The sequence below is a fragment of the Chaetodon auriga genome, chromosome 7 (genome assembly GCF_051107435.1).
Source record: "Chaetodon auriga isolate fChaAug3 chromosome 7, fChaAug3.hap1, whole genome shotgun sequence".
In the NCBI taxonomy this organism is placed as follows: Eukaryota; Metazoa; Chordata; class Actinopteri; order Chaetodontiformes; family Chaetodontidae; genus Chaetodon; species Chaetodon auriga.
Genome location: NC_135080.1, coordinates 19,534,113 through 19,559,615, shown reverse-complemented (window position 1 = coordinate 19,559,615; position 25,503 = coordinate 19,534,113). Strand labels below are relative to the sequence as shown.

General features: G+C 41.9%; 1 protein-coding gene across 2 annotated transcripts in view; it reads right to left on the bottom strand.

The window, feature by feature from the left end:
* igsf11 (immunoglobulin superfamily member 11) overlaps positions 1–25,136 on the bottom strand; it is a 92,024-nt gene extending 66,888 nt beyond the window's left edge. Inside the window, exon 1 of one of the 2 annotated variants that reach the window (XM_076735476.1) lies at positions 24,513–25,136. In XM_076735476.1, coding sequence (XP_076591591.1) covers positions 24,513–24,573 — 61 coding nt within the window. In that variant the 5' untranslated portion in view covers positions 24,574–25,136. The remainder of the gene's footprint in view (positions 1–24,512) is intronic. The other variant, XM_076735475.1, reaches the window with a different exon arrangement.
* Between the last annotated feature and the right edge of the window lie 367 nt (positions 25,137–25,503).

Sequence of the window (25,503 nt, the reverse complement as noted above, 5' to 3'; positions counted from 1 at the left end):
ACACTTAGAAGTCAAAATCACACTTACAAATATATGAACTTGAAGATGTGAGACAAAGATTACTTTCTGAATGATCTTGTGTGAGACACCAGAGCATGTTTCATATGTTTTGAACCTAAATATTAACATTTTATTACCAATAATGTCATGTTTAAAATTAACCCTAGGTAAAAAATATCAGCTTCATGGAAAATGCAGGTATTCCTAGCAGCTTATTCTTTATGGTATATGACTCCAGATGTGAGACCTGTTCATGCCTGAGTGGCTGACATCTAGTTACATTCCCACTTAAAGAAATGGCAATTGTTTCAAATAAGACTGATTATCTGGCCCTAGAAAAAAGTTTGGACACCACTGCTTTAGTCAAATCTGATGACTTGCAAGACCAGTAAATACACTAACTTTTAATATACCTTTCAAAGTCAAACAACCAGCCTCTATTCTTTTCAAGCAAAACACTGCTTCGGTGTTGTGCACTGTAGTTCCATTCACAGAATTGTGAAAAGAGGAGACAGGAGGCAGTTACGATCTGTCCTGCTGAAAACCTTTGATTCTCTCATGCTGAACAGAGACTGACCACCCAGGCTACAGGAGCCCTGGAAACAACAGGAGCTGCTGTGGCATACAAATAAGCTTTACAATCTGCTACTGACACACACACACACACACACGCACACACACACACACACACACACACACACACACACAGTGTCGCGTTTCCACAACTTTTGAGGACATTACATAGACTTACATTCATTTCCTGGAGATTTACAGTCATCATAACCATAAGCATTACTTGCCTAACCCAAACCCTAACCTTAACCCACGTTTTCAGCCTAAATTTTAATAATTTACAGTATGGAGACTTGCATTTTACCTTGTAAGGACGGCGAGTCCCCACAATGTGACTGTGTAAACAGATTCATGTCCCCACAACATAAATAATACATGTCCACACACACACACAACTTTGCATGACAGTGCTGTTCATGTACAAGTTCATGTCTGGGTTTTCAAATAATGTGTGCAAAATATATTCAATCACAAAATCAAATCTCATACAGCTCCCACCATAAACACCCCTGTGTATTTGTCCTTATGGTACCTATTTGGCTCAAGTAATGCTTTGGTTTTTCTGTTTTGTGTTACCAATGCAAATGGCATTTTGTGGAGAGCTGGGTGCTTATAATCTTGGAAACATGTAGCTATGCACTTGCTCAGTGGAGAATCCCATTACATCCCCTTCAAGTGTGACAAGATCTAATTCAACCTCAGCAGGCCAAACTCACGAGCAAAATGTCTTATGCTTGTTTAGATAAACCCACATTTACAAATTCGAGTCCAAGACAACCGAAGGCTCTCAATGATGCACACAGTAATAATTGTCCACATTTTCTGCATGAGTTGCATGAAGGCAGACGTGTGAGGTAGACGCTTCGCCTGGCTGATCCTTTCAAGCCGCTGACACTCACAGGCCCATCAGCAGCAGGCCTTCACACTACCTGCCACATACAGCTAAAGTGTTCTGCACTTGGAGGCAGAGAGGAACAATCATTTCATCAGTTGTTAAGCAGCGGTGCCTGACCACTCTTATTTGGAAAGGTCTGCCAGCTGGAGCAAAGGCTCATGGGAAAGAGGGAGCAGGTGCAGAACTAACAGAGAAATAACAGTTAATATGTCTGACATAAAGAAAATGTCCTTGCCTCTGAATATAAATGATGCAAATGTACAGTCGACTTGATGGAACAGCACTGCCGGACTGAATCAAAGTGAACACTGTCGTGATGGCTGCATACACTTCTCCTGGAGTGTCAGGGCAGTCAGTGACGACTGATGAAAGAAGTGCTTTTTAATGAATGAAAAGCGATATTTTACAGACAGACTCGGAGCCAAGGACAAAAGAGCAAAAATAAACATCTGACATGTGATCACAAGCTATATATTCTCCTGTCTGGATGCTATTAATCTCTTTCTTCTCTCCACTCTAAAACGGTGTGATTCGTCACTGCGTGAGTCTACCCCGAGCAGGTTGAATTTAATCTCAACCTCTGAGGCACTTTACGGAGAATTTCAAACCATTACCCAAGCTCAACAACTGGCGACGGCTGCCAAGCACCTACGAGGGAATGTCAGTTTCCATGGAGACCAAGCCACCCCAGCTGCCCCCCTCTCCCACCTCAAGTGAAAAATGGTAAAAACCCATTGCCAGGCACATCTCACAAACCTCTCTGGAACTTTGTCTCCTGGCATTTCCCTCTCCATCTGACATGACTGTTCCTGTTAATCTCTGTGTGTTTGTTCTCGGTTCAAACATCTCGCTCTGTGTTTACTCACTCGTGTTATTACTCAGGTTATCACCCATGGTAATTGCTTATTTGCAGCTCCTTGAGAATAAATGCAAAGGCTTTTTAAAGAAAGTTGAGAGGCGAAAACCTAAATCAGGAGCATAAATGGTCAGTTGATAGCAGATGGAAACTAATTAAAAAGTTTTGACATACTTAACTGTTCAAAGACACTGCAACCAATACTTAATACTAATATATTAATAATGGATCAAAGGCTTATGTGTGTGAGAAAGGGGTCACTCATAGTGACGAACGCAGTCCCCCTCAATGCAACAGAGCATTTTAGCTTCTTTTGGCACATTATTTCTGTTCTCGACTGACAACTTTATTGCTTCACCACAGGCAGCTGTTTTCTAAACACCTACTGTACGCTAGCTGCTCATCACCAAACATCAGACAGAGACAGTTAGCAACCAGCTGCTGAACACAACGCAGCATTTAGCAGGTAAAGAGAAAGATATTTTTCTCAGGAGTCAATAGAGCAGGTCATTTTCTGGAGAATTAACACCAAGCATGAGGATATGTTGAGAAAACGGTCTTAGAAAATTAAACAGCAACATCTCATTGCTCTGTTACTCCAGACAATCAACATCCACAGAACACAATGTTTCACTGCAGCTACTAAAGAAATGGTCCCTTTGAAACCTGTCAACACTGTGGTCTGTGGTAACTACACACATGAGGCCAACCCCCTAAACCCTGCTGGACAAGGTCTCCCTCTCCTCACAGATCCCAATTTAACCCCAGCTGCTGCACCCGTGTGGCCAAAACAATCACTTAATACAGGTTTAAATGAGGCTGACAGTCACAAATGGATGCTCCCATCTGAACAAATCCCTCCTGGAATCCAGGAACCTCTCGGCTGCAATTGTCCCTGTCCAATTAACAATAGAAGGAATACACACAAAAGGTAAATAAATCACAAACCCATTTAAATATTAGCATTGAAGAATAGCAGAGAAGCAGGAGTAATAGCTGTATTTACATTGTGAATGACAGTTTCTAATGATCATTATCATGATCGAGTTTGAGAAATTGCAGCTTAGTTGTAGCAACAAAACAACATCTCATTAATTTACACAAAGGTCTGACTTATGCCCGATCTTAAATCAAATAATCGTCCTTAAAGCTAATTTTCCTCCTTATTTTTAGCGTTCTCCTAGCTTTGCACTTAGGCTCCCTGTGTAGCGTAATGGATTCACTCAGCTCTTTTTTCTTCTAGGAGCACACTAACGGCAATAAAACAAATCACTCTGGTTGCCTTAAGTTTTGCCTCCATTCCTCTGGATACTATTTGAGCAGTGAAACCAAGAGTTTGAAGATTTTATTGCTACATATATAAACGCTGGAAGAAGTGAAATATCTTGAAATTGTCGTGATGAATCAAAGTGTGTGCATGCATTGGTGTAAAGGTAAAGATTTGCTTTTGGCAACCGAAAGCATTATATCCAATTACTATTAAAATCACTTATAGAGAGGGAAATCAGCCTCACTCAGAGCTCTGAAGAAAACAAGTAAGAGAACTCCTCAGCGGACAAAAATGTGTCTCCCAGAGACAATCCTACACTCAGCTCTCCTGCTAGTGTGTTCAGCCAGAAGATGCTCACCAGGTAGCCAGCAGCGATGTTGGCGATTACATGCCCAAACAAACCCCCTGAGGAGGAGGAGCATTCCTTAAAACCACACAAACTGCATCTTTAAAAACACGTCTCTGGCATACGTTCACACATGATTTCATGACCCACGGTGTTCACACCTGATTCTCTCCCCTCCTGAGTCTTAATCAAGTTGTTTGTTTCAGAAAGGCTTCATTAGTTTTCTCTCTTTGATTGTGTAGGTGTGAATGCCTCTGAGTGAGTGTGTGTGCCTGCTCGTGTGTGTGTGTGTGAATTTAGCATCAGAAAACACCCACTGTCCTTGAGAGTGCGCAGCAAACAAATTTAAACATAAGTAACAAAAGCCCCTCATGACTTCATCACATTGATCATTTTTCATCTTCAGCTCTCTTTGTTATTGGGAATACGGGTCATTACAGTGCAGGCTGCAGTGGAGAGGGTGTTAAAAGATGTTTTCCTTTATGGAGAATGATTTGTTTGTTTTACGTTCCAGCTCAGTAGCCTCCTGGGCCCTAACCTACATTACAGCACAAAGACAATTAATCATTGATGATCAAACCTTTTAATATTGCTCATATAATATTTATCTGCACGTGAATAAAACAAATGAAGAGTTCCGTTATAAAACACTGGATATCCATTTTGGGGGAAACTTATTACCTGAAGATTATTATCTCCACCAGGAGTAAGCCTGGAGGGGGTCGTGCTATTGGCCATGTATGTCTGTCTGTGTGACCAGGTATTTATCACGTTGTGGGGACAAAAATCTGTTTACACAGTCACATTGTGGGGACTCACCTTCCTTATGGGGACAAAATGCAGGTCCCCTTAATGTAAATCATTAAATTTTAGGGTGAAGACTGAGGATAGGGTTACGGGTTAGGTAAGATTAGGTTAGGTATAGAGGTAGGAATAGGCAAGTAGTTCTTATGGTTAGGGTTAGAGTAAGGCTCCATTAAATGAATGTAAGTCTGTGTAATGTCCCCACAAGTGATAAAAACACAACAAAAACACTACTAGGCTACCTCAATATATATGGCACTGTGTCATAACACAAGCTAGACATTATGATGTTCTGGACCTTTGCCTGAGATATTTTTTCCTCTAACTGGGCCTCTTTGAATTTTAATTGAGTACCCCTGCACTCGGGACAACATACTCACCGGGCAGTACTCTACTGAGTGCACTCCTCTACTCTAGTTGAATATTGTGGCCTGTATCTAATTTTTTAACAAGACACATTTACTAGCACTAGTACCAGTACTGCAATTTGTTTAAATGTGGTGTGATTTCGTCACTTTCAATTTGTCAAGGGTAGTAAGAAAATGTCTTTAAATGCCCAATACCCATCTCAAAATTCAAAATGTAAACCCTTCACACCACAAAATAGTAATATTAGTAATAATTCAAGTACTTTTAGGGCAATTTTTCTGACATAGATATCAAAGAAACATTTAAAATACAAGAGATGGTGTGTTCAAATGTGTCATTTAAAAATTAATAGGCCACCTCAGATCTCAAAGTTCCTTACAAATCTCATATCTAAAGGAAATGCAGACAAATTCTATCAGCCAGACATTCATTATCACTGAGGAGAAAAACGTCTCCAGAGGTCAATTAACCCAGAGTGTCAACTGAGAATCCTTGGCACAGATGTCCAATAAGCCAAGATAATAAAAGCGCAAGCGTGCACTCACACATGTGCATATATACAAACGCACAGTTCAAGTGAAGATAACGCACATATGAACAGCAACGGGACAAAATAATGAAGACATGACATCAAAACAGTGTCAATATAACTCATCTCACACTCACACATTGTCTGCATCTCTTAAACACACTCACACATACCGTACACTTTACCGGGCAGACTGCTGTCCTGTAATCACAAGTCATGTTTTAATTGGAATAAGTGTGAAGGAAATAAGAGCCGTTAAAGTGGCTCAGTCTGGCACAGATACATTACAGCATGAGACTGCTGGAGCCAACTTAATGGATTCACATATGCTTTGGTCATAAGGTCACTTTACAGTCAATCTGCAAGTGGAGGTAGCCAGATTAGTTTATAGTCTCTCAATCAGGCCTTCTTTGCACGTCGGAACCCAAAATAAGCTGTTTAGCTTCTTTTTCATGATTCAGTGTGTCCCATTGCAAAGGAGCTGTAATTTTTAATTCAACTTGTGGACTGACTGAAATATGAAGCTACTGCCAGCAGCTGGCTAGCTTCACTTAGCATTGACTAGAACCAATGGGACACAGCTAGCCTGGTTTGTTCAAAGGTAACAAAATCCTCATACCAGCACCTCTAAAGCTCACTAATTAGCAAATTATTTCTTTAATCTTCGCCAAAAAAAAAAAAAAAGAAAAGAAAAGAAAAAAATCTCAAAAACGCTGTGGTTTTATGGGCAGTTAGGTGCCTGACTACTTCTTGGGCTGGCACAGTCACCTCCTGGAGTCTTGTCATCACCGCGAGGTTGCCAGGCAATCACCAGAGGCTCCAGTGTTTGTGCTAAGCTTAGCCCCATTACACAAGATTTATGCTTTATCAAAAGCATATTACAAGAGGAAGGACTTGGATGAAGACTAACTGGTTGGTTTAGCCACTGCCCTAAGCTTTTCTATGGGAACCATCCACTTCTATGCAAGAAAGGCTATAAGTATTTCCCAAAATGTGAAAAGAGTTCCATTTTAAGATAAATTGACTTGATGTTTTTAGAAATTGGTCAAAACATCTTCCTAGAGGACATTAGCCTTTAAAAACCTGCACTCATCATACCTCCATGTAAGTTCAGACCACAGGCTGTAGCTGGTGCTCATCTTAACACACTAGACTTTAGCCCACAGTGGAGCCATTTTCTGGGTAACTGCATCTGTCTAGAATATGCTCATTCACACAGGATTCATGGGTGTTATTCACCCACCCATTTATACATAAAAAGCATGTGCAGGCTGCATGCAATCTCTCACGGTTGCAAGTCAAAGCACCTAAATGTTGCTTGCCCAAGCACTTTAGAGCACAGCACACACATGCATGAACACACACGCATATAAGACCCCCCCACACACACACACACACAAACACACACACACACACACACACACACACACACAGTAATACCTGCCCTAACACACACACTGAAACCCTGCACATACAGCTTCACAACACCTCAGGCTGCATGCACACAGGGAGGTCTGCTGTTAGCACCCTTGGCTATTCAGGGTTTTAAATTGGTCCCAGTGAGATGTGAGAGCTCAGACCACAGGTCTGACCTCTAACTCTACATCTGTGTATCAAAGAATTAGTCTCTGTCGGCCAGATCAATATCCCTACCAGCAGCTAGAGACCAAGCTCTGATGTAGGGAGACTGTTGTAGAGTCTTAGTGGACTGATGATAATGGCAAAGGTCATCTGCTCAGAGGTTCTCCTTAGAGCACAGGTTTGATTTCAGGGAAAGTCTTCCTAAAGTTGCATGTTAAAATCATCTTGAGATTTGATTAAGGAGAGTAGAATCTGGTTCTTGTTTGTTATTAAAGTTGCTTGGCCAACCCTTGATGCAAGAGGGGCTTGTCTTAATTGTCTCTTGACTATTGTTAGTCAAGTTTAAGAATAAATTGCAAAACTTGTAATACACGCAGAGCCGTTTGTGGCACTGTAAGACGTTTCTAACCATTGTTACACATTTCATCAAACTTAATATTAAAATGCTATTGTGCATAATAATACAATCGTTTTAAAGGCACACTTAAGGATTATCTCACAATTATCTACATTCTATCCATAACAAGCCCTGCATCAGTCATTAAATGTTTCTGAATGGAGTCTTCCCATCTCATTCCCACAGACTGATTCCTCGCCGGCTGCTGAGATGCCAGTACAGATGGACTGAATCGGGATGAGGCCAACAGCAGTGTCTGCGGAGCTAAACTCCTGGTGAATTGTGCCAGCACAGAACCGCACCACGTTGGGGCCTGGCCGCTGTGGCGCTTGAGCCCTGGCAGAGAGAACAGAGGCCCCCTTGTTTGGCAGAGGCATGTTGACAGGAAACATAATGCATTCACATGATAATGAGCCAGTGAATACATGTCCCTCGTACTGCCTTGCTTTCTCTCCCTTACAGTACATGTCTTTACACAGATAAGGTGCGAAACACACACACACACACACACAAATCTACTGTACGCTGTCACAAACACACACAAGTAGTCACACATGCACGCTAAATCACAAACCCCTCAGTGTCTGGTTCAGAGCGGCCTGATCGCTGGTCTCATCACCAAGGAGACCGGTGCTAAGCGGGCGCCTGGCAGAGACAGACTGGCATTTAGCATTTAGGACCCCACAAAGCTTTCAGCCAGAGTATACAGGCCTTTTTTAGTGAAGAGAGAGAGAGGCAGAAAGAGAGATTAGTCACATGGACACATGCAGTGAAATAGATAAAAGAGGGGAAATGAAATACTGTTTGCCACTCGCATTAAAGAGCAGAATAATTTGGAGAAGAGAAAAAGTGATAGAGGGAAAGACTGAGGAGCAAAGAGCAGGTTACTAACAGTTAGACCAGATACGAACACAGCTAACGAGGGAATAACAACACAGAAATGAATGGAAATGAATACATCATTGTAGATGGGAAGCAGAAAGGCAGTCAGAGGGAGAAAAAATGATGGCAAGTACTTTACAGCACTGACTAAATAACCACTGAGAGTGATGTGTCTAACTAACATAAAACACCTCTGAGCGTTAAGAGGCGCATGTGTGATTTCAGCTGACGTCATGAACGAGGGAAGCTATTAATACTCATGCCCACCTGAGTCTCCACCAGGCTAGGAAGAGCAAACGCAGTGCAAATGAACTGTAAAAATAAAGATTTTTTTTTCATATTCATTCACAACTCCCTGAGCTGGCAAGAAAAAAAAAAAAAGGAAATGAAAAGAAGGGAAATCGAGCATGTGGGTTGTCGAGAGCCCTCTGCCCTCTGAACAGAACGAGGAAGATCATGGGATGGCACGGAGCAAACAAGTGTTAAATGATTTAAGAGAGAGGGATTTATGCTATGGTGAGCTCCAGATGTTTTTGGGTTGAGGAGAGTGGGAGAGGAGAGAAGAATTAACAGCTGGATGAAAAACCACACTAAAAAGGAAAAAACTGAACAGATAACTGAAGGTGTATGAGGTTGTCATATCAGGCTCCTTTCCACTGAACGCAACTTTTAGGCCCACATTATTTTTGCTTTATGCTTTTATTTCTTTAGAATCTGCTTCTCTATAGTTCAGCATTCAATTCCACTGTCCCCCCCAGGCTCGCCATCAATATCAGAGACCCAGGGCTGAGTGGATAGGTACCATCACTTCCTCCACCCTGACTTTCAACACTGCCAACCCTCAGGGCTTTGTACTAGCCTGCTCCTGTACTCCCCATTCACGCACCACTGCATGGCAACCCACAGCTCCAACACCATCAAGTTCTGATTGTGGACTGCAGCACCACCAGGCTCAGAGACAGCTTCATCCTGCAGCCCATACGACTGTTGAACACTTGAGCTCTCAAGCTCATTACTGTCACTTTACTGCACCACTCCGATACAGTTTACCTGTATACTAAATTATATATTGTTAACCTGTTCACATCTGTATAAATATGTGTATATATTACCTGTTTATATCTGCAAACACTGCATATACACAAATATTTATTTTACTCCTGTCTACAAGCTATTAGACCGCCACAGTGTATATATTTATGTGTCACCTGTACACCTTGTTTTTACCTGTCCTTAACTGGTTCTCATTAAGAATATACATTACTATTACTGCATAACCTGTCTACATTACAGTTTTATTTATTTACCAGTACTATCCACCAGTCTACCTCAGTGTAATATTTATATTTCATTTTATTCCTGTATTTTAACTCCTACACTATTTATGTCTTTGACTTAGATTCTCTTTTTCTCACATCTCATTTAACTTGTGTGATGTTCTTTTGTACATATTGTATGAGCATTGTTGGAGGATGCCTGAGAACAAGAATTTCATTGCCAATGACTGCTCCACTGCAATAGTTGTGCGTAATGTGACAAATAAAGAATTTAAACTTAAACGTCAGCCATCCTGAGTCCTGAATCTCCCCCCTTACTCACAGATTGAGCCTCAGCCTCGGACCAACTGTTAAACCAGGTGTGAAATCTGCCTGTGTGGTTGATTTGCTCTCTCAGCTTCACTGTAACCTCTCCGTCTAAAGTCAACTGGATTCCAGTTATTCTCCCACTCATGCTCCTTAAGAGTTTAGCTATTATTCCACCACCCCCACCCTCTCTGTGTCTGTGATGCTTTGATTACCAGCTATGAAACACTATCATATACGCCTCATCTCATCTGCGCGGCCAATTCACAGTATTAATTTTTCATCCTAATTTAAACAAGGATTAATTAAAATTGGAGTCATTTTTTTTCTCCCCGCTGTGCATGGCAGCAGTGTAATCTGTTACAGAGTGGCTGCTTCAGCTCTTCTGTGCAACCTGTATTCATGAGCTTTTATCTATGCAGTGTTTTATTATAACAATGGTGAATAGCGTCTCATGTGGCTGTGCAGGCACACCAATGGCAGTCTCAATGGGCCCTCTTATTCTAGACCATCCTCATTTTAACAAAGAGTAATTTTTTCCATTGTGCTGTAATATGCAACACACATCTCCACATCTCTCTCATCACCGAGTGGTACAGTAATAAAGCGACATGTCTCCCTGTTTCTATCTCTCTCCGTCTCACACCCACTCTCAAAGCATTACGTTGCCGTATTCTGCTGCTTAATTACAATGCATAAGAGAGGAAGAGCCACACATTCAACTCTTGCCACTGGAGACCCGAATTCCAATGAGGAAATCATCCTCTAAATACAGAGAAATCGTTCTGGAACGGGACAATGTCCCGTGTTAATAAAGCACCCTCCAGCCGAGTACAATGGAGTCATTGATCATCTTGTGTCATCGTTAAAACCCTGCGTTTCATCTCACAGCTTTAATAAAGGGAAAATGTCAACCATTTACAGACCACAGAAGATGGATCACTTGATATTCTGCCACTGATTATGAGACATGTTTATGAAGAGTTAGACTTCGACTCACAGGTTCCCACGAGGACACTCTGTCCTGCTCTCTCTGACTGAGCTCGCCCCCTTTCCCCCCACCCCGCAGTTTCTATCAATATCAAGTTATAGAGCACAATTCTCTATCATCTCAGCACCCATATGCCATCTTTACTGACATCACATCACTTTGGAGTAATGACAGTGAACTGTAATTGTAGATCATTGTTGCTTCGCTGTAATTACAGTTGTGATAGTGCACAGGGAGAAAACGACGTAATAGTCTCTGGGCAATTACCCCAATTGACTTTATGGTAGTTAATTGGATTGTCTGACATTGTGTGGATGGGTGCATCTTTGCATGTGTGCATGCGTTTATGTAGATGTGTGTGTGGGGATGCGGGAGTATGTGGGAGCAGCTGACAATAAACAAATAACCACAGGGGACTTCATTTGTAGGAACAGCAGGACAAAAGCATACCGTCACCACCACCCAAGCACTCAGTGAATTTTCACTGGCACAGCACACACATTCAAACTTCATTTCAATTTAGGAATCTATTTAAAATCATTCCTCATTCTCACTTTTATCATGTCTTAATAATTAACAAGCTGCTGCATATCATCACTTTCACTCTGAATTCCTGGACAGAAAAGTCGCCCCTCAATTATCTGATTATTTCTTCAAGAGCAGAAAATGCAAGCTATTTAATCCATGCCTAAAATCATTTCACAGGGCCAAGATCATTCATACAATGGTGGTAAATGATGTAAAGCTTCGTAAAGACTCCAAATTGTCTTGATTTTTACTTTTCTACGCTTAAAATTGTTGATAGCTTGCTAAGCTTTCAACAATTATGATCTTATTCTGATACAAAAACTTGGGTGCATCACAAGGTTCACTCCCAGGCCCACTGTAATTTTCTAGGACATTTTCAATCAGTCATGTTTCTTGGCTACCAGTTACCAGAAGTAAAAATATTAAGTTTGGACAAAAAGCTGATTCAAGAATATCAAATTAAATCTGAAGATTCGATAACACTGCAGACACTCTGGCCTCCTTTCACTGACTCCCGATCTGAACCAGAACTGAAGCTTCTGCGAGCATATAAATAGAAAACAAGCTCATACAATCATATTTATCTGATATCACCATCCCTTATGTACCATGTCACGCCTTCTGGTCACAGGGTGCTGGCTGGCAGACTGTCACCGACAATCGTAAGGAAATTAGCAGGCAGCAGAGCATTTCCTACTGCACTACATATCTTAAGAACCCTCATTCCCTCAGGAAGATAAACCCGTGGAAATCTTCAAGTGCAATCCACCCTTTATCTTTCTTTTACTTTAATTTAAAGAGTATTACGATAGAGATCAGCTTTCCAGAACCCGGTCCAGAACTGAGCTTTTGGTTGCCGCATCATTACACTCACTTCCCGTCTGCTGTGTGTAGGAGTTAAACACATGTATTTCAAGTGATGTTTGATGGCAGTGGATTCAAAGTCCTTTGAGACATTCTCAAGGTGAGGGGCTGTTTAAATAAACCTGACTTAACCTTCACCCAACTATCTCTCAACAGAGCTGGACCTCTCTCTGCTCTATAATGAACCTGCAGCAGGCAGATACATACAGCCAAGAATTTTAAAGTAGCGCAGCATCATTTCTTTCTTGACAAATAATCTACAGGTGGATTTTGGTTTAGAAATTTTGCTGAAAAATCACGAATAATAACAATGTTTAGAAACAGAAAAAGGCTGACATATGTCTACATAAATAATACAATATTAGATATGATCAGTAGTTTACATGCCGTAAAATATAATAAGAGTATGGCTTGTGTGTGTGTGTGTGTGTGTGTGTGTGTGTGTGTGTGTGTGTGTGTGTGTGTGTGTGTACAGGCGAGGTCTTGCTCATGTGTCACTGAACTGATCAAATAAAGCCAAAGCTATCTATAATCTATAAGCCAGGGTCACAGACCAAATGACAGACATAATCTGTAGCAAAACCCATCTTAGCAGATGATTTGGGCCTTGGCTCAATAGTTTACACATTGTTCCATATTCACAAATCACCTCTTAGCAGACAAGCTGGGTACAGATCAGTAGCCATGGCTCATCAGAGGAGGCAAGTAAAGTAAGTCACATCCTTGGTCATATAAAAGCAAGAAGGACGGTTAGGTTTGGTGATAATACAATTATAGCAGAGAGGGAAAAAGGTGAAAGTGGTAAGAGGAAAAGAATTTCAAAAATGAATATGAATGAACTGAATCAAAGGTTTATTTGAGTATTTCTGAACTTAAGGTTGGAGATACTACGGTATGTGGATGAATATAGTTCGAATTTCCGTTCAGCTGAAAGACCCAAACAACACATCCACTCCACTTTCTATGTGAGGTGAAGACGTTACATTCATGTAGCCTATTTCTCTTCCCTTTTTCAGAGATGTTATTTTATGTCAATGCTGAGGTCAATCATTTAAATGTCCATGTTCCATAATTCAACTATTGAGTATTAACACTATTTCACCTTTCACCCTAAAGTACGACACCAAATCATTCACGGGAATAAACAGTTCATGCTGACTTTGCCATTAAATTCAAATCTTTAAACGACTGTAATGTTAAGAAGATAAGAAGATGTAGCTCAGGATTTTCAAGGCTTTATCCCAGTTCTAAGTGTTTGTGCAACAGTCGCATTAGCTTCAACCACTCTGATCAGTCATTGTCACTACAGTATATTTACTAGCGCTCCGGCAGGGTCGTGGAAGTGCTGGGTTAATCTTGAAGCGTCTACCTTCACTCACAGGCACAATTTGTCTTATCTTTAAGTGTCATAACAAATTCAGTGTCAGTGTATTTCTACAAGGTTGGTTTCCTGAACAGAGAGCTTCAGTGTTTCTACCCCCAACCCTCCCCACAGTCACAAGCTACAAGCTGTCATGTGGGACAAACGTGCATGCACCAACTTTCCATTATTGTGTTACGCTTATTTAAAGCTCTTCCAATAGCCAGGATCTACTTAAAAGGCTTTTTGTAGGATAGTGGACAAATAGGACACACACTAACACACACACACATAGTGTGTCAGTGGGGTCTGTGACAATACTACTATCTGGCATTATCGGTAAAGTCTGTGCAATATCCTCGTGATGTTAATGCGTGTGGGACAGTGGGGTGAAGGATCTTTGTGTGAGTGTGTGTGAGTGTGTGTAATTATGTGTGGGTGGGAAGGTACATCCATGCCTTCACATGTGTGTGTTTGTGTGTGTGATTGTGAATTTGGCCTTTCATATTCTGGCGAAACTATCTGGGGCCGAGCGGATTTGCATATTGAGCACATTACAAGTACAAAGCAGTGTGCAGCGTACTGGACAGTGTTTCCCTGCCCCCACCACCAGTCTCCAGGCTGTCAGGGAGGGCAACCAGATAAGACAGTAGAGGCATGGATTATGGGTTGAAGGGGCACAGCAGCATATGGTGCCCCCTGATATCCATGCCCCTTATATTGTTGTTGGACTACACTGCCTACGTGGTTGCCAGGAGAAGAAGGTCTCACACACAATACTCATCATCTTTTTTTTTAATGCAGCCATTAAAGTTTAGATATGGTCTCAACAAGTTTTAGTGGCCAAAAGGTCATGAATATGATATATAGACGTTTCCACGGGAAAAAGCAAAACAAAAAAGCATCTAAACGCATCTCAAAGCTAATGCCCCTTGCTGCAAGAGGTCATGGTAAATTAGGTCCACTTGTGATTTTAACAGCTCAGAAAATGCAAGGCAGTGAAAATAAAGAGAAAAATGGGGAGAAAGGTTAAATGAGCTGCTGATAATGCTCCAGAGTGCCTCACATTAAAAAATAATGAACAGAGTTTTGCAGAAATCACATTTAGTCATTGCTTTTTGTAGTCCAAAATAATGTTAACATGTTATTAGAACTAAAGGGTGGTGGGGGGTTTGGGGAAAAATAGCAGAAATGTCTACATTTCAGCTCCAGAATGAGAGACAAAGTAAACAAGCTTGCGCTGTAGAGACAGTGTGTTGTTAGTATTGAAAAGTACAGACCACACCAGCATCTAAAGTGACATCTGCAGGTGTTTATTGTGCTGCAGACGTTAACAGTCTATCTAAATCTAGATAAACACAAACAAATCCTTTTTAATAAAAAAAAATTACTGTGTTCTACAGTCAAACATCATGTTACCACGCATTCTGTTCACGATTCCCTAACAAACCTACCTGTCGTCACACTGTTAGCATTAGCATTAGACTGGCCTTACACCAGATAACCCATCCTGTAATTCCTTCACACCAACTGGACGTCACCCTAAAACACTGAACTAAACAGACTGCAGAGCTCAAGCATAAAGACCAAACTATCCTATTACAAATAAAGCAAAAACCATCTTTGTAACATGCACGCTCTCAGTAATTCAGTGAGGTGTTACTACAAAGGTGTTTCAGGCCTCAGGTGTCTCCTTGTGTGCACGAGCCACTTGTGTATGCACACAAATGAGCAGCTACGAGTGTTTTGAAATATGTTTGTGTATGAATACATGTATGCCAACATATGTGTGTAAAATTCACTTGAAAGTGCATCTGAGTGTGTGTGTGTGTGTGTGTGTGTGTGTGTGTGTGTGTGTGTGTGTGTGTGTGAGCGTGTGCTCCCCAGTTTGTCAAAGTCCCACCTGTGCCCCTCCTGTTCTATTGGATACAACAGCGACAATGTTAAGGTGAAGTCTGCTGTAACAATGCACAGATGGGATCTCTCCTGCTTGCCTCACTTTCTCTCTCTGCGTCTCCCTCTGTCTCTCTCTCTCTCCCACTGTGTGCCTCAACGCCCCATTCTTCCTGGCTGTACACATGCATCAGATATGACATGCTCGTTCGTTGTCTGCAAGGACAGAACAAGCGAGGACCACTATTCAGTCTCATCCTCATCCCTGGAAAGTCATTTGTGTGTCGACAGAGTGTGTGGGAGGACGCAGAGCAAGAGGCAGAGAAAGACAGAGAGAAATTTTAGAGTGTGTGAAAGAGAGGCACAGAGGGAAGAGAAGACTGAAAAAGAGACAGTGAAAGAGGGTGAAATTGGAAAACACTGATGTAAAGGTAAGCAATGCAGCAGACACATATAGAAGGGTAAAAGGGGGGATGGGGAGAAATGGAGGGATATAGGTCTTGATAGAGAGAAAGTGAAAGAAAACTGGACCTTTATTTTGAAAGAATGACACCTGAGAGAGAGAGAGAGAGAGAGAGCAGCAGAGCATCAGAGGGAGCGTGTGGCTCTGGGGCGCTGTACAAATGAGGGACTAATAATGAAACTACAGAGAGCTGCTGCACAACCTTTCCTACAGGGAGCAACTGAGGCCGTTAACACACATTTACTGAGAGCCAAAGTGTGTCAAACCGAGAGCTCGCCTTCCACTCCTGCAGGGACGTCTCATTTTGGTGTCTTTGCTAACCACACAGTGACACTTACAAGTGTGGTGCTGACTCAACTCTAAGAGCAATTGGCGTTCTGGGGTTAGCTGTACACATACTGTAGCCGGTTTTATTGGAGCTTCTTGTGTTTCTATTGTCCAGTAATTTGATTTTTAAAGTGAAATTTCAGTTTATTACAGCTTTAATGTCTTACTTTAGGCAGTCCTTCCTGTCAGCATTTACCACAGTAAATAAAGACAGTCAGGATAAAAGAAAACCATTTGAGTGACAAAAAGTATATAAACAGCCAAATTGGTCACAATCAGGTGTTGATATGTCAGATAAAAAGTTCACACTGACCAGTTGGACTATCATCAGTCGCTGCGATCAGACAGCACTTATAACCTCCACTGACCGACAGTTTGGGTAACATTCCTTTGTTTTGTGAACTTTGGCAAACCTGTGGGTTTGCTTTACACTGAGAACTTAATACTCCATCACAGCTTTAATTTGATCTTTGACGGTGGTATGCGGCTGCATTTCATGGCTGTGAAACACAGCATCGCGTTATTTTTCACGTTTTCTTTCTTCGCAGCACTGCTGCCTTAAGAATGTGTTTCTTGTTAATAGGTTTTGAGAGCAGAGACGTTGAACTAGATTAAAGGAGCAAAAGCACAAATAAAACAGCAGTGTTTTACCCCAACAGCCAGTTTATGAATTACCTATGGCTGTGAAAAGCCCTGGGCATATTTAATGCAGGAGAGTCTGTCCCCTTTTCATTTTGTTCTCCTCTATTCTCTTCTCTTTGCTCTATTCTGCATTTTCACTCCATTAGCAGATGTGTGTCAAGACAAGTGGCAGAACGCTTCAAGTTCAGCTGCTGTTCACCCTGACCACACTGTTGTTGCAAGATAAAGCATTCCACTTTACTGACGTGCTGCCATCAGGGGTGGAAAGCATGATTAAGGAAATTTCCACACAAGGGAAAGACTGTAAATGCAAATAATCTTTTCTGAAATCACACCATGTCTGAGAAATGTGACCCTCAGATGCTTTTAAAAGCTCCTTTCTGTAGGCGTTCTCAGCACCTGACAGCAGCTGCAGCCATTACAGAAGAGCGCAGACAATTCATCGAGCACAACAATTTTACAAAATTACATTCCTGTAGAATACTAAATTATCCACAGTTGTATTTTTTTTGAGCCTGTGCAATTATCTGGCCAAGACAACTCAATGGACTGCATGCACTCAAAGCAGGTCACAGGATCTGCATTTCTCAGTGTGACACCAGCCAGTTCAGCCGCTGGGTTCATTGAGCACTGTAAGGTCATTTAGTTGTGTGGATCAATTAACAATCAATTTCAAATTAGTGATGCAAGGCCACAGTACTCCAGGGAGCACAGCTGAAAATACCTATATATAGTCCTTGCTTCAGGAAAGTCTGACCTAAAACCACCCACAGCTGAATCTGCATCCTTCCTCTACGTCTGCTGTAAATGCAGCATTTCATGCGGCTGTCTGTCATTATGTCCTGGGAATAGACTGCTTGCCTCCTCTGCAGAAGCAGTGTGATAGTTGTTGTTTCTATTGTGCTCTGAAATCTGTTCAAATGACAAATGTAACAACTGTTGTTTCTGATGAAAGGCCACATCATCATCATCATCATCATCATCATCATCATCATATTTTCTCATCACATCCAAGTCCACTGTAATGGGCCTGCTGGGTGTCAAGGGGTAAAACGATACATAATTTGCTCGCATTAGGATTGATTTATTTTTGCTGTTAAATTTCAAGTCAGTCCCTCAAATGAATCCAATAATTTGTACAATCAGTGTGCACTCTACTCGACTTGGAACTTAACTGACTTAATCCCTTCCTGTGCAATTCAATTAATTCACCACCGTTTGATTTGTATGAGGCCATGACAACACAATGTTGGAGTATAGTCGGAATGGATTATCAATTCTCTGTGAGAAATGAAGTAATTTAAGCATATGAAGGACTAATTTGGGGTAATAATTTATCAAAAACCTGTAGCCATTGTTGCTAAGAAGGGTCTGGACAATTTAGCAGTGCTTTTTGAAATGTGCCAGTTTTACAGTTTATTTCCAATATGTTTGACTGACCACATAAAAATGGCTAATTGCAGCCTTTACATTAAAAAACAGTTGGACAGACTGAAGTGAGCTTTCTTTCATCTTAACATTGAGCTCCCTGGAGAGCGTGAATCTGCCTAATGAACCTAGAAGACAAACTGACTGTCTGAAACCTTGATCCTTTGGGATCCACTGTAATTTATTTGCCTGGGGAATATGAGGGCCCAGACACACACGCATGCACACACACACACACCCACACCCTGCCTGTTAACACGCACCTGTGGAAATAATGTGCACACAGGAACATTTCCTCCGCCATTGATCTGAGCTCGTAAACGCTTATAATGATAAACACAGCAACTATTCTTGGTGATGCCAGAGATCATCTTAACGGCCCTCTGGCAGACACGGATTGAGAGTCGTAATGTATCACACACACGGGGAAGTGGATGGTGTAGAGGGGGTTTTGCAAAATTGAAGTCAATTAACATTGATTGTTGCAAACATGAAAGCTGGAGCATGTGGCCTTAAGACAGACAGAACAGCACTATTTTTATTAGGATGTGAGGATAAATAAATGTGCCAAGTGTAGCCTAAAATCTGTTAGTTACATGGATTTAGAAGTAGATTACAGTTTGAAAACAGGTCTACAATAGATATTTTTGTGTTACGGGTGTGATTTTGCCAAGGGTCTGCAAAGAAACAATAATTATTCTGTGAGGGCATTCTGTGGAAATCCCCAATTTGTGACCACACTTTAGAGCGCTGACTCACACTCATGACTTTGCTCGCATTTAATGGGTTGAAGGGAGTTTTTTGATCATGCCCAGCTTTGGAAACAATCACTGACGGTAAGCAATAACTAAACTTGGAACTGGTAAATAAACTTGTTGGAACTACAACTTATTGACAGTTACAAAGAGTCAAGCATTATAAAAATGTTCCCTTTTTTTACAAGGAGACACTCAAACCTCTTTTTACATGGTCACCTTAGTGTCATGTGTGCATGTTCTAAATATCTGCTGAGTTACTGGTGTGATGGGGAGTCCTGTCAGCAAAGGTCCTGTCAAACCTCAAGAGCAAAACTGCTTTGCTGGCAAGGAGAGGATCTTCAGGGTGCCCCAACATGAGGAAGACATCAGCTTTAAATATGTATAAGCCCAGGGATCTTTACACACACACACACACACACACACACACGCACACACGCACACACATACACACATGAAAGAAACATCCACTTAAAAGATGGTCTCATCTGAATGGTAAACAGTCTGTCACAGTATGTTAGGGACCAAGATATTGTTGTATACACTTAAAGCATGTATATCCACTTGTGTTTGGCTTTTTTCAGCTTTTTGAATTATACCATCCGCTCAACAAACTGCAGCAGGACTGCAGTGATTCCTTTTCCATCCTTAAGTTATAAAGTGGAGGTGTTGCCTTTTGCAGGCTCTCAACGAACATCAGCTTTCACAACAGAGCAGTTATCACACCTAATCCATGGAGAAGCTATCTTGCTGCTCATCTTGTAGCTCGAGCTTCCCGAGATAAAACCGGCGACTGTAGTGCAGCCACGCGGATTTTCACCGCAACTTTGATACAGATGAAAATGCCCTTGAAGATGAGTGTGGAAATGCTTTGTTCATGCAATTCCACCGCGCAGAACGATGCAGCAGCGAAAGCGTAGTGTCTAAAACATACTGGTGACAGTCATGAGTCTGAAAGAAGTTTGCTAAGTGTACTGACTGCCTCTATGCGAGCTTCTGTTTTGATAAGTGACAACCTACTTCCCCAATACCCTCAATACCATCATCTAACCCAAATGCAGTTAAAAACATAACTGATCGCATTTCGGCATCAACAACATCACCCTGCTCCCTACACGCGCATGATTCACTCATGATTCCCTGGCTCGCCTCTCTGATTAAAGGTACAACCAACTCCAAAACCTCAAAGCCCCAAACCCCCAAAACTCTGTGAACTGACCACATCAGATGTTTGCCCCAGATGCTTGGCCAAATGCCGTGCTGCAGAGCTGCCTGTGGACTCTTTGGGGCCTACTTTAATGTGTGCTTAAGAGACCATGGGACCGGGTGAACGCTGCGCTCACTCTCCTCCAAATATCTGCCCATCATTTATTCATTCACACTCCCAGGATGGCCGCCGCCGCCATCATCTGAGGACCCCGTCGTCTGAAGTTCTCCTCTGTCGCTCAAACATACGCACGCATACGCGCACACACACGCACATGCACTTTGCAAGCGGTCCCAGAGGTCTTTTAATTTTTTGACAGGCTATTTTTAGTGAGAAAAATAATCGAGGTGGAAAGTTCCATCTGTCCAACACTCTTGTTCCAGCTGCTCCTTTTTAGCAGCAGGCGGAAAGAGGAGGGGGAAAAAAAAAAAAACGCTACTTACCAGATAAAGATGACACAGACGGGATTTTTTTTTTTTTATCATATGCATTCCGCATTAGCAGGATTTTTAGGTTGAGAGGCATGACATAAGTTAGATGCCAGGTGCGTTACATTAAAAAAAAAAAAAAACTAACGATCACGTGTGCTTACAAAAACTGAGTGTGTTTAAAGGGCCTGCTGAGCTGTGCTGCTCTGACCGGTGCTTCAATGTGTTTTTTTTTATCTTTTCAAAGTTCTTGTCACTCTGCTCTCTCTCATCCCTCATTATCTCTGACTGGCTGAAAATGTAGCTGAACAAAACAAAGCAGCTTTGAAGAAACACGTCGCTAAACATGGTTTTGGTGATTTTTGCAGATTTATCACTGGACCTGCTAAACATTGTAATATGGGTTTGAAACAAATGTTCAACCACGTTTAGCATTTCAACATTTTCTCCCTAAACAGCTGCGTTTTGCCGTGCAAATCGCTAAAACCATCCTCGCTGCTACCGTGAAGCCAGTGCAACTGAATGACATGAGACATATTAGAATGACGAATTGGTTGAGATGAAATCATCAAACTGCGCAAAGGAGACCATGTAAACAACAACAAACAGCCCAGGCTTGCTGTGTAATTTCATTACTTTGAGTTTGAGCAGAGCCTCAAAGGTTAACAAGCTCACAGTGAAAGAGGAGAACTGGTCTAAGTTCAGCTTTGAAGCAGACATGAATGTCCTGAATGTCAATGAGCTCCAGAAACACACCATGTTGTGTTGTTGTTGTTGTTTTTGTGCGCTCCTTGTCCTCACAGGACTCTTCATTTCAAACATACAGGACAGCGCGATGGAAGCCTGGAGGCCAACCCGAACATTTCACTGCATGCAAATTTGAAGTGCTCTATAAGACGTATTGCGCAGACAACCAAAACAAACAGCAGTCAAAAAGTTGAGAGTCACCACCTCCACTTGAATTTAATCTGTCGAATTGATTGGACCTCCCGATCAGTCCCTGCAACACCCTTGAGGGTTGTTCTGGGTGAATCGTTAAATCGGGGCATCATGGACAGAGCAGCACTGTGCTGGTATTGCCGAGGGGGGGGGTTTGTTGTGACAACGGCTAAACCAATCAGTTCATCAGCACACAGCCGCCACTGTTTAACTTTTACAAACTTTCTTCAAAGGATTTAAGCACTGCAAACCTGAACAGTTCCACTTTTCTTCACCGTGTAGCTGTAAGATGCCTATTTCTAATTGAGAAAAAAGGATACAATATTTATGAGAAACTGGGGAGGGATGACGGCTTAAGTAGGACAAGACATGCCCTCTAACTAATAGTGAAAGTAGGAAGGGCCTTGCCACGAACTTGGCCGTCTGCTGACGCCTGTCCAAGTCACTTTTGAATTTTACTTCTTCCTGTCATAGCTGCTCACACCTCTCTGCTTTGCAAAACTTTCCTCTTTTCACTTCTGTTCGACCGTTCGGTGTTCGCCCACAGCTGCAAGCACGCACTGGGTGGCACTGCATGTTAGAACTGTACATACAAGAGAAACAATTCAGGCCCCGTTGTGTAATAAGCCAAAACAATCTGGTGTCCGTGAACATCATGAGCAGATCGGATCAATCTAGTGACAATGTCTGACACGCAAAAAGTGGAGGTCGGCGCACACAGCCAAAACAAGCAACCACAATCAATACTGACTTCGCCGCATCAGGACTTATTTATAGAAACACCGGCAGCTCCCCACCAAGACGCAGGACGAGGAGAGAGGAAAAACTGTCCTGCCAATGCAGCTTCTTTCTGAACAAGTGGACTTGTTAATGGAGCTGCTGAGCTCTCACACGCTGAGCAGTTTGTTCTTTCTGTGAAGTCATCTGCAGACCTTAATCTCCACTCGCTACAAAGGCTGCGTTTTTTGAATTGGACGGACATGTGGAAGAGAAAAGGGTTGGCCACCGTCCGCAGCTTTATTTTGAAGCATTTTATCAGACAAAGGGTCACACTGATCGAATCAAATGAACTTGAGGGCATGTGTGTGGGTGTGTGTGTAGCCCTGAGTTAAGCTGACAAGACAGCAAACATCCACTCACTGCTGAGGTATACAGCTAAATAAGAGAGCAGTGGAGTGAAACACCTGGGCAATCAGGGCTAAATTCAATCCCACACAATTGTTCTGTCCAAATTGACATGTCAGGCCGATGTGTGTCTCTGTGTGTGTGTGTGTGTGTGTGTGTGTGTGTGTGTGTGTGTGTGCCAGCATGGTTCAGTGGAAATACTCTTTGTGCCCTGACATGAGGCTATAAGGGGCTTCGATTGCCATTTTCCAGCATTTCTTTCTGCTCAGCTTTGCTTTTTTTTTCTTTTTTTTTTTTTGATAAAGATGGACTTTAGACATTAAGTGAAAGAAAGTTGAGCATCATTTCAGGCAACTCATAATGCTTTTGAAAACATCATTATTCATTAGCCTTCATCATATTTGCATGAATACATTTACAGCAGATGCTCAGTTACTGATGGGTGCCATTAATCTTTTCTTTAGGCTGTTCTTGCAAATTCTGAATTTTACTTCCTCGCTGCTTTCACTGGATTTATATGGATTTTCTTAACAAATATCACACACACACAAAATTTAAATTCTCATTTTCAATATTTCATGGATATTAAACAACAACAAGCCAACATTAAGTATGACAGAGTCACTAAACTTGCATGCACTCCTGATATTGTTGGATTACTGTTACTAACACATCTGGGATAAAATGTTAGAAAGGGTCGTCAGACTTGCTCTTCAGTCCCACATGCACACAAAGAGCACAATGTCCCATTTGGGGACTTCTTGGAACACGTAGTGATCTTCCTTTGGGGTGGCTTGCTCTCCGGCCACCATGCTTCTCGTTAATCGGGCGGGAACCAGCGCAACCCTCCACCGTCTGCTCCGTTTCTATTTCAGAACACAGACTGTCCTTCTGCTGTGCCTCGTTTTAATGTGTATCGGTGGTGGCTGCTTGGTTTAAAAAAAGAAATTAAAAAAAAAAAAAAAAACATCATTTTTCTGTGTAAGACGCGCAAAAGCGATATCAGGCACGGCAGAGCGCATTATGGATAAGATGTGCACAATCAAAAGTGCTTTGGGGAGAGATGACATGGCGACTACTGGGGAAAAGTCATTCTAAATCGGTGCTTTAGTTTTTGTGGAAATGCTAGGGATTTGTCAGCCTGATCCAAACATACCGTATTAAGGGAGGGGGGGGGGGATCAAATGGCTGTGGCACGCGCTCTTGGAGAGGGGAGGTTGAGCCCGTGGCACAATTTAATTCCAGATACATCTGTTTTTGCAGCACTGATGCAGATGTATTGTACTTATACACGTGATCGAAAATCTGTAAGCCTTTTAAAAATATGTTCCCTATAAACTATTATTATTATTATTATTATTATTATTATTATTATTGTTATTATTATTATTATTATTATTGTGCAGCATTGTGTACAAGTGCATTTTGCTTGCAGTTGGTCATAAGTGCACAAGTTTGTAAGTGTCTCACAACTTACCCTCCATGCAGAACATGACCATCCAGGCTATCCAGAGGTCCGAGTTGTGAAACTTCACCATGATTCGTAACTGTTCGGTGGCTGGTTCTCAGTCTCAGCCCAGCGTCTCCTTCTATGTAAAATCTCAGCTCCGCTCACAGTTTCCTTGAAGAAAAGTAACTGTTCCTTCGAACGGCATGAGACATGAGCAGTTCGGGGTTTTTTTTACGCAGCGCTCACCAGCGACATTTCCCCCAAAACAACAATAATAATAATAATAACGAAAAAAAACAAAAAAAACAAAAAAAAAAAACGTGATGTGTTCAAAGGTGTTGAAAAATTAACAAAGAGAGCATTTCTATCCAACGGGCACTCGTGTCTCCCTCGGGCGCTCTTCTCTCCTCCTTTCCTTTCCTTCGTTCTTTGGTAGCTGCCGGTCACTCCAACACTATTTTATTTCCTGAACCACTCCAGTCAGTTTACACACGCTTAGGATTTCTCAGTGTCCACCTGCTTGTGGAAGAAAATCTGCCCACTGTCGCTGAAAGGGACTTACAAACTGAGCAGAAACTGGCACTTTTCCCGTCCGCTTGGTGAGTCTCTCCAACGCGTCTTGTTGCGCTCCATGGTCTCTGTCTGTTCTGCAGCAGCTGAGCTGACCTGAGCGCAATTACACAGCATTGGAAACAACACAATTTCCGGTTGATGTTTTTCGAAATAAAACACCAACGGAGCAGCTTGAAGTAGCTGTAGCCTACAATGTAATGTGGAACAAGCGTAGAGACAGCAAATCACATTTTTACCAAAGGAGCGAGGGTCACTGCTATATGTGTGTTCTCTACGTATTTTCAACGATAAAAGAAAGGCAAAATTTGACAGCAGTGAATTTGGGTGTGAAAGCAAACTGCAAAGTCAAAGACAAAGAAAATAAATTAAAAAATAAAACAACTACGCTGAACCTTGAAACAAATGAGTCTTCACCACTCCAAGGTTACTCCACTTTACTCCAGTC